This window comes from Rattus norvegicus, chromosome 15 (assembly GCF_021556685.1).
Source record: "Rattus norvegicus strain SHRSP/BbbUtx chromosome 15, alternate assembly SHRSP_T2T, whole genome shotgun sequence".
Taxonomy (NCBI): Eukaryota; Metazoa; Chordata; class Mammalia; order Rodentia; family Muridae; genus Rattus; species Rattus norvegicus.
In genome coordinates, this window is record NC_141548.1 from 21,540,817 (window position 1) to 21,551,397 (window position 10,581).

At 42.9% G+C, this 10,581-nt stretch overlaps 1 protein-coding gene across 1 annotated transcript; it reads right to left on the minus strand.

Moving 5' to 3' along the window:
• Positions 1-795: 795 nt before the first annotated feature.
• Positions 796-8,359, minus strand: LOC148000880 (uncharacterized). The gene is made up of 5 exons (XM_087586807.1): positions 8,132-8,359; positions 7,232-7,394; positions 5,905-6,036; positions 5,075-5,251; positions 796-1,395 (listed from the first exon to the last, which is right to left on the minus strand). Exons 1-5 carry the CDS (start codon positions 8,280-8,282, stop codon positions 1,311-1,313), a joined length of 708 nt encoding a protein of 235 aa, XP_087442933.1. The 5' UTR covers positions 8,283-8,359; the 3' UTR covers positions 796-1,310.
• Between the last annotated feature and the right edge of the window lie 2,222 nt (positions 8,360-10,581).

Sequence of the window (10,581 nt, forward strand, 5' to 3'; positions counted from 1 at the left end):
CCAGAGGACCTAAGGGGCAATTAACAATTCTCTGTCACATCACATCCCAGTGAAATCCACTGCCCTCTGCTGGCCGCTGGCAGAATTGCATGAAAACGAATATGGGGAGGTGGGAGGGAGACAACAGGCATGTGGGGTATCACCCACATAGAGGTAGGCATTCTGGGGAGAGAATAGGGATTTTATGGGATGAAACTGGAAAGGGACAGAATATTTGAAATATAGATAAAAATATCCACTACAAATTGCAAAAAAAGAAATAATTCAAAACTGTAAGACCTCCGCCCAAAAGAAGCTATGATATATATCAAAATGAACTCAGCAAAACATCATTATCAATAACAACAAACAAACCAACAACAAAAATAGTAAAAATGTTCATTCCTCTACAATTGGTGGAATTCATTAAATGTGCAGTCATAGTTGATGCTATATTTCAAGGAATCCACAGGCATCAAAGTCTGTGTGTCCTGAACATTTTACATTCCCATACTGAATTGTTTTATTTCCAATTAGATGTATTAGAGAAATACTTCTGTGTTTCTCCTTTGTTTGTCATTATAAAGGAAGCTATATTTGTGAGCACAGGGATAAAGCAAGGATATATTTCATCATGAAGGGGGGTTCCACAGAGCATGACACACTGTCTACATCAAGAGCACAGTTTCCTGCATAGCTCTGGCTGGCTGTGAACTGATGATGAAGCCTACGCTGCATGAGACTTGCAGAAAACCACTGTTGCCTTACACTTGTGCTGTTACAGGAGGAAGAACCACACACGACTCAGGACGGCCTTGTGAGTGAAGGGTTAAAGGTCACATTTTTATTTATAGACAAACATTAATTTATTCAAGAACATTTTAAATTGGGGAGTCAATGAGTTCAATGTATATAGCCTTAGGAATATTAATTAATTAATATTAATTACATACACTAAAGTTAACAAATGAATAAAAAACTTCAAACTTAAACAAATAAAACCAAATGCATAAAACAACCAAACTTCAAACTAAAAACCAAATATAACAAGTAAATTAGTCAGCATTCAATTCATGCTGATTTTTCAACATGTAACTCCAGCCTGTTGCTGGCCTTGCAAACACAGCAGAACGGCAGGTAAGATGGTAAAATATCTTCAAGAGGAATGTAGACCTGCCTCATACAGGGTGGTTGGTTGTTGATGGACAAGTCGTCAAAGGGTTAAACGTGAGGCGTGTTCCATGCCACATCTCAAGGTCTTTCAAATTCAGCCCAAGATTGGAAAGGTTACAAGGACTGAGATGCGGGAGGTGTTGTCAATCTTTGCACCCTCAGTGCTCCTGGTGGACAGGTCTGTCTCTGAGAGCTGTAGTCCTGGTCTGGGCCATGGGCAAGCGTCTGCTGGAGTGTTCAGACCTAGGGGTGGAAAAGGCCTGGTGAGGACCTGCCATGTCACTTCTCCCATACACAGCGCACAATTCAGCAGGATAATCCAGGATGATCTTTCATCTGAGGTCATTTTCTCATGGCCAGGACAGAAGGGTAAGAGATCCCACAGGCCTGCATATTTTCCCAGCTTTTAAAACTGCTAAAAATTGAACAGTGAACAGCAGATAATTCCAATCGTCCATATATATTATATTTTAAAATCATGTAGCAATGTCTCAACGTCAGTTGAGGAGAGATGTGAACAACCTAGAAAACAATAGGAAGGCCTTGGAGGCCTGTCCATCACTGAAATGAAGACTATCATTATTCCTCCACTGCAGGAATATGCCTGGGGTCCAAATACAACCTCGATATCTGCAAAGACCCAGAGAAACAATATCTAAAGAAGTACATGCACACTGAAGTGATATTATATTTGGCAAGAATATACTGCATGGAAATCTTGCCAAGGGTAGGCATTGAACTCTAAAGGAGATACACATGCAGAAAATAATCTATACCACTCCTTTGTTTATGGTTATCATAAAACTATTTGTGGGGAGGCTTAAAGGCACTGGGCTCAGATAATACAAGAGAGCTCAGACTGGAGGGATCAGTACACAATAGCCAGAATCTCTATGGATCACATACACTTCATGGATGGAATTTCTTTTAAAATGGACAGGAATAATATTCTGAGCTGCTCCTAGCTGACAGATGCTGATAACTATGATGAAAGTCACACACCCAATAAGACAGTTTATAAGTACAGGTAATCTACTTGGGTCCTCTCATCCTGTGCTTTCAAATCATCTCAGTGACACCGAAATGATGCCGCATCTTCTCAGACAAGGCCTTTTGCTCAGTGAAGAGTTTGTTCTGATTCAGGGCGTCCTACAGACTTTCCTACATTCTCTCCTCATCCTGGTCATTAGAAGATTATATTGTCCATGGAGACAGGCATGTATACAGAGACAGACAGACAGACAGACAGACAGACAGACAGACATACACACCTTTGAACTCACCCAAATATATTTGTTCACACATACAAGCAGAGTATTTTGCAGAATGTGCTTAGTTTCCCAGTTAATGGTAATAGAAGAGATCACCCAGTCTACTATTGTGGCATAAGAAAAAAAAAACCTGGAATGGGGTAAGTACACAGTGAGCATAGGCTAAAGACAGCTCAGCCAATAAAGTATATTCCCATGAAAATCAGAAATTAGAAATGTGACATCTAGGCCTGTTAGCCAAGCCTGCTTAGCAAGGTCACAAGGCTGTGCACAGGAGGCTGATTTCAGGCAAGAGAGCACTGGGTGGGGGCAGGTGAGCCTCTTCTGTCCTCTGCTCACTGTTTCCCAGTGCATGCAAAGTGAGCTGCATTTTTCAATATGAGGTCCCTTTAGGATACAGTACCTGACAGGGCAGCCAAACTACCAGCACAAACAGCTAGGAAATCTCCATAACCACAATCCAAGGTAAAACTTGGACTGGGATGCTATCAGATATAATTCGAGTGAGATAAGGCTGACTGATTCAAAGTCAAATGCTGGCAGGTATAATCAAACTCAGCCACAGTCCATGGAAGGGCTGGACAACATTGTACCTTTCCACTTTCTGACTGGTGGACTTCTGGGTAATTTTGCTTCATGGCTGCTCTGAGGTGAACCACTACAACACTAATGTGCCACAGTTTCTCTGCTGACACCTACTTCTTGTTCTGGAATCGCTGTGTCAAAGGTTGAACTTTCACAAGAGTTGTGCATGGCTTCTCACAGGGCTACCCATTTGACACCTCTAGCAATGTCTGAGGGTCATCACTTTCTAAACCCACCTTACAGATGATTTTCACTCAGATCAAATGATTTTGAATAACAATGGTTAAGAGTGCCACAGACCCAACACAGGGTGAGTGCTGTGGACTATTTTGAGTCTAAGGTTCTGTCTGAGGCAAAGATGTGATTCCACCTCAGCATAACTCCTGGACATCTTCTGCCTGCAGATTCAACTCTAAGCAAATTAATCTTTCAATTAACAATTTCCAGAGCAAACTCCAAAGCCAATGTATATTCAATCAAGTTTAGGCCGATCTAGAAAGAAAGTGGTGGCAGGTAATGATTAACATAACCAGGATGTTGAGAAGACACAACAAGCACGTGACCTTCCAGTGTTACTGCACACCGAGAGCAAAGAAGGAAAAAGAGCCCTGAGTCAGCAGTTTCCACACTCAGGTACATGGATTTCACACAGCAGCCTCTCCTCAAATCCCTGTACCCTATTCCTGAGATTTCTCCAAGTAGTGTCAATGTTGATGAATAGTTTTCCCACTGTAATAATTTCAATAGTAATCAAAACCCCATTAAGAACAGTTTAAAAAAACTAATTGGAAAAATTGTGTTTCCTCTTCCTCTCTCTCTCTCTCTCTCTCTCTCTCTCTCTCTCTCTCTCTCTCTCTTTCTCTCTCTTTCTCTCTCTCTATATATATATATGTATATATATGTATATATATACTTTTACATGCTTCTATATGTGTACATATAGACTAATACAATATATATAAATATGTGTCTGTGTTCAGAAACTTGATGAGTTCACACACACACACATATGCACGAACACACATATACACACACTTCTATATGTAAGCACCCATAGCGCAAACACTTAAAACAAGCAACTCCCAATGTAACATGTGTACCATAGCCATAACCATGTTCACACATCTGTGCCCAACGACACAAACACACACACACACATACACACACACACAGAGTCAGAGAGAAATGGAGAGGGGGAGGTAGGGAAGGAGGGAGGGGAGAGAGAGAGAAAGACAGAGAGAGAGAGAGAGAGAGAGAGAGAGAGAGAGAGAGAGAGAGAGAGAGAAATCACAAGTGAGAAGCAGAAAAGAATGAGGAGGCCATCCTTCTGGAAGCACAGTTGTTGCATACAGATTAGGCAAAGGAAATGTGTCAGTGAGAGCGTAGACACTGCTCTCCATCCCTTATAGAGTAAACCTGTGTGGGGAATGCACTTCTTGGGCACACGAGGTTTAGAGAGTTGGAGAAAAATTTCCCTCTAACCCTCACATATCTCACACAAACCCTCACCCTGAGAGAAGTCTTTCTTACATCCCTGTTCATCCAGTCAGCTCCAGGACATAAGCCACAGGAAAGAACACTAAAACACTGACATAGAACAGGACTGACACACTGCTTCTCAAGCTCTGTCACTATGAACCACCATTTGGAAAGGCAGAAGGGACCATTTTCAATGTACAGGGAAAAGGAGAGAAAGTCCACAAGCCCCATCATAATTGACAATGATAACCATTCTTTTAGCAAGTGAACTGAACTCTAATCAGTTCTGGGCACTACAAAGACGGCTACCACATGGCATCCCTCTAGCATGTAAGTGTGCAATGTGTGATCAACAGATCCCCCTTAAAGAAATGCATTTTCTAGTTGAGCAGGAGGATTTGGTTGTCAATCCTCCAGTTTCTTGCATGAAGCTAGAATCACAGAAAGTTTTGTAAATGGGCAAAGAAATGAACAACTGGATGAGACCTAGGAGAGTGTCTGGATAAGTTGGAGAAGGTTAAATTGGTTTGACTTGGTTTCTGCTTAGATATCAGGAAAACCTGCCCTTGATGCTTCATTCATCCTACCTGAGGCTGCTTGTTACACGGATTTTCATACTGGCTTCCCCACAGAACCTTGTTGTTTCCTTAATGGATTCTTCCAGTGCAATCTGATCCCTTAGAAGCCCTTTGTACTCATTCCATGCTCTCTGGGCATTGTTCTTCAGCTCAAAACACTCAGTTAGGAGGGGGCAGAAGCTGCGGCTGAGACACAAAGAAAAAATGGTGAATCCCAGCCAGGCTCCAACTTCCTCCACTTCTCCAAGTCCATTCCTCCTTCTAGGGTCCTGATCAGAAGAGAGCCCCAGATTATAGTCCAAGTCCACAGTAGCCATGGAGCATAACCTAGAGACAGGTCAAATGGAGAAAAGAGCAACATTCCAGAAGACTCAGGGCACTTCTCAAAAACCTGACACCATTGATTCAAGTTTTTCCTAGAAGTGGACTTAATCGTTATGTGTGCTTATATGTCCATTTTATTAGAATGTCCCTTGGAGGCCAATCTTTCTATGTGTCGTGTGTGTGTGTGTGTGTGTGTGTGTGTGTGTGTGTGTGTGTGTGTGTGTCCTGTCAGAGCCCCAGAGCATCAGGATTGATTGATGACTCCATCATTGTGCACACATTTTCTATGTACAGGATCCCTATTTGGGAAGGACAATGACTGATGAATCTCACAGTCTCTTTCCATTTGTTCAAACTATCTACAAGCGGTAAAAATCCTAGAGCCTTCCTTAGAGACAGGCTTCCTGGTCTGCTTCAAACACTATAAAGCCTGATCCTCACTTTACTTCAAAGATAAGAATGGGCTGACACATGCTGTGCCTAGTGCTGGGGTCACAACCTTGTAAGTTACTCACCAGTACCAGTCATTTTCCAGTGTAAGGTTTTTACATTTGACCAAAGCGGTATTGATCTGCTCGCTCATTTTCTTCATGTCGGTCATCACTTCCTCGTGCTGCATCATGAGCATCTCGGACTCAAACTTGTTCCTGTGACAGGGCGTGGTCCAAGGATCAAATAACATTATGAATGAAGGATTCAAGAATTACATGAATTCAGACTGAATCCTGAACTACTCCAGCCTAGGACATGCCACGCCCTTACTCCTTGGTACTGGGTGCATTTGGTATTTATTCAGTTTATTATTATGAACACAGGGACAGCAGTGCCAGGAAACAAAAGCAGGGAGCTGATTTGCTTGAGCTCCCTGAGACGGTTTGAAGGAATAGACTAGCTTGCCAAGAACTTTCGAGCGTCCTGTGCCACCATCCAGGCTCCAACTTAAACCCATGAAGACTATTCTCCTGTTCTTAGGTAACAATTCTCAATCATAGAATCTATTGCTACATGAAAACCCAAAGGAACATGAACAGTATTTACAGGGAAAAGAATTTATAGCACACACCAGGAGATTCCCATGTGTGTCCACCTGAGCAGATGTGAAATGTTGTACTGTTCAAAGTGAGGCTCTCACCCACATCATTATCATGCCATGGAAATTGACACAGGATAATTCTCAGGCCAAATCAGAACACAGAATACCCAGATCTTAAGTTATACACACAAACGCACTCACACATGCATACACACACACAAACTCACACAAAACACTCTCTCTCTCTTTCTCTCTCTCTCTCTCTCTCTCTCTCTCTCTCTCTCTCTCTCTCTCTCTCTCTCTCTCTTTCTCTCTCTTTCATACAATTAGAATGCCAAATAAATACAAGAATGTGGCATTATCTCAAAATACAATGAATAAAATCAGAGAACAACAATGATACCCTGTTGACAGTCCAGTCACACACTGTGAGGCAGCAAGAGGGATTAGGCCCCTCCAGCTCTTCACAGGACCTATTGAACCCAAAGCACCTCCACATCAATTGCAACAATGATTGCTCATAATCAGAGCACCTAGAAATTCCCACAACCCAACACCTGTCCAGGCTACCTAAACCACACAATGAGAGCTCACACACTACTACCCTCAATCCCAGACTGTAATTCAGGCCACAGGCTATGATTTACGTTTGTAGCAATCAAAATAGCCTGTGCCACCATCTCATTCCCATCTGATCTTCACATTCTGATGCAATCAGGAAAGTGATTTTGACCATGAGGACACCCTGGAGTTGTAGCCTACTGTGATGTGAGGAAATGTGGATTTAACAGAACTTGCACTGTGACTACCTGTCATTTAAATTCTTTCCAGGGTAATCGGCCAGGATTCTCCTGAGTTCATCTCTCTCCTTCTGCACCTTGTGGAGAGCAAATTTGAGGTTCTCCAAACGCTTCATTCTCTCCTCCTCAACAGGTGTCGTGGAGGGTTGGGATGATGCTTTCTGATCAGACTCTGTAGGTAGATAAACACCAGTAAACAGGCATATATGTGGACATAGTGTCAAGAAAAACTATGCTTACTCTAAAACAGAAGTCTGAGGATGAACAGTCTACAGATACAGTGACTCCCTGACAGAGCAAGAAAGCGATCTTTAAGCTGAACTCAGCTCAGTCCCTGTTCCCCACCATCATAGACATATGGTGACATATGCCATCATAGATATAGACCACACCTCCTACAGCCATTCTTCTGCACTGAAATTCTAAAGCTGGCCTAAACAAGAAGAATTGGAGGACCTTCTCAGCTAATGTCTGATGTGAGGCAGGTAAGTCCTTGAGTCCAAACTGCTTAACATCTTGAATCCCTAGTCACGTGTGTTCAAGGACAAAGTAACTGAGACCTTGATATATGACCAGGAGAGTATCCCTCTTGGCATCAATGACCCACATAATCTACAGGACACTGCTGAGAGGAAGTGCTTCCACAGCCTATCCTGAGAGACACTTTGTTATTCTTACAGAGGCTCATCCTGGTATTCTTTGACACTGCCTATGACACTAAAGTGATCCAAGGAAAGCCCTTGACATATAACAGTTCTTGGTTCTCTGTCAAACTAATGATCAGAAATTGTTGAGTCTGGGTCAGCCATTTAGGAAGACTGAGGCTCTAAATCATATGTCCTACTCCTGGAAGGACCAGCTCAAGCAAACCTCCTCCAGGAAGCTCCCCTTGCCCTGCCCAGTACTCACTTGACCTCCTCAAGGACCTTTCCATTCGTCTTGTTCTCCAACGTGATAAAAGGCTGGCCTCCCTCTGCCTTGGTCTTGTCTCTGCATAGATATGATTGTCCCTCCGAAAGAGACTGAGGATCCTGGAGAACATGCCTCCTCGGGAACCCATTAGGAAATGAAGGGAAATCGCTCAGGCAGTTGGTGTCACCACAACACTGGTGACATCACAGAACATTCTAGTGTCTCCTGGATACAAGAGAATTTCGAGGGAAGACACCACCGGTGATATCACTGGGAAATGCCATAGCTTACTTGCTAACTACCTCTACCCAGACTGACCAGGTTCTGCAGTGGCTTTTCCAAGGACTCACTTTTGAGCTAGGGAACACCCATTCGCACACTCTCCTTCCACAACTTCAAAGTTCTCACTGCTTCATTACAGCTCAGTTCTGAGGACAGGGAGAGTTGGTTAAAGCCTTGATTTGGATAGAACATCTTTGTTAACAGCCAAAAATCTAAAGACCCTGGGTGAGGGAGATTCTTCTCCCTGAAATGTATACCCCAGGGTCCATGGATGTCACATATAGTCCAATTTCCACAGTTTTTACTGTTCCCAGGAGGCCAATATTTTTTCCTACACCTTCAATGTATGCAAGTTGGAGTACATTGTTTCATGGACTGTGCCTTGGGAGGGGGCATGGTTTCAATGTATTCACCCATGTTTTTTCCTGAAATCCCTGTCTTACAATCCCATTTTGTGCAATGAAAACTCCTGTTTCCTGAAAACATAGGTGCTCAGGTATAGGGCAAACATCAAACTGTAAACTTTCTGTCCATTCTTAAAAGTTAAAATCCCCAAAAATGAGGGAACTGAAACGCAAGCGAGAGCCATGGAGGGGCAGAATGCAGAGGTGCTGCTGGCCAAGAAAGAGCAGGAAGAAGCAGAGAAGCTCTAGCACATCATGGTGTACAGGGAGCTAGAACTGGAGTTCCACCTGGGCAACCTGCTGGCTTCTGACAGCAACCCCTCGATGGTGCTGTGCCAGACCAGGGCCTTGCTGGAGGCCGAGCTGTGTGCCCTGGAGTGGGAAAACCCAGAACATCTCATCAACCAGCTGTGGAAGCTGCTGACCAAGGCATGGAGGAGGCGGTGGTAGTGTGCTTGCAGGAGCCTGTCACAGGCCTTCCCCGCAGGAAGCCACTGCCTGGCCAAGAGCTCTCCCTTGCTGGTAGCAGTAGTGAGCAGAGCTTTAAGGGCATCCATCCCAAAAAGAGGACCAACCTCATTTGGGATCAGGTAATGGTCAGTAGTGATCCCTTGTGGCTACAAGCCCTCCCTGGATGACACTGACTCTGGTTTGCCTGAAGCCTCAGAGATAGTATTAACTTAACGTATGTATGTATGTATGTATGTATGTATGTATGTATGTATGTATGTATGTATGTGGGTGTGTGTATGTATTCATGTATGTGTGTATGTATGTATGTATGTATGTATGTATGTATGTATGTATGTACGTAAATATGGCAAAACTCAAAAAGCCAAACTAGGAATGAAGGAAAAATAAATTGAGAGTATGACACAGTTGAAAAAAGTTCTTGGTTTTGGTTTAACTTGTGTTTCTATGTTTAATGTAAAGAAGAATCTTTCTTCTTGTCTGAGTAGGTGTACCTTTTGTGTCCTACTGTCAGAAGGTGTGCTATGGTATTTGCTAGAGAATTTAATAAAGCGCCAGATGAATCCATAAATGTAATTTTTTAAGGTTTTCAAAGAATGATGTTTTTTATGTAAAAGAAAAGCATCTGATATTGTTTCTATGAGCAAATAATTGGCATCAATATTTCAATCTCTAGCTATGCGAGTGTAGATTTTCCAATGTAGGTCTTAATATTACCTAAACAAAATTTCCTAGGCTTATCCAAGAGCTTAGAGTTCCTGTTTGTTTTACATGAAATGCTGATAAACTGCTCTGACGATAGCCATGTCCAGTTACAGTCCACTGGGCAGGGATCCTCACTGGTTGATCAGTAAAGTATTAAATCCCTGTCACAGACCTCATGCACAGCAGTTGGCTGGGTGCACTTTGCTCCTTGTCCACTAGAGGGAGACAAGCCTGAATGGTTTAATGTAAATGGAGACTCTCAGTAGCAATGGGCTCCTGCAGTGCTAAGATGTCCCCAGCAGAGCAAACCTGTCTGAAGAACTTCTCAGGGAGCAAGTGTTTCCTTAAAGCACTGAAAGGGGGTGCACAGGACACCTGAAAACTGACAGCACGTTCAAAGACAGTGCACAGAAGAAGGAACACATATCCTTGAGAAATGTAGAAAACCATGCAGCCTAATCACAGAAATACAGACGCTGAATTAAATGATGGACGGCCAAGCAAAACTCTGTGACTTACAGGGAGGTTATTGAGATGTAAATATTCACGATCCTCTGGGAAGTTTGTCAATTTCTACATCCTTCC

Bases quoted from the DNA above. Each gene is read 5' to 3' on its own strand.
- LOC148000880 (XM_087586807.1), bottom strand. From the start codon at position 8,282: ATGGGTTCCCGAGGAGGCATGTTCTCCAGGATCCTCAGTCTCTTTCGG. The intron at 6,037-7,231 runs GTAGTCACAGTG...GCCCTGTCACAG, and splicing joins GGAAAGAATTTAAATGACAG to GAACAAGTTTGAGTCCGAGA. The intron at 5,252-5,904 runs GTGAGTAACTTA...TTTGTGTCTCAG, and splicing joins CTGGAAAATGACTGGTACTG to CCGCAGCTTCTGCCCCCTCC.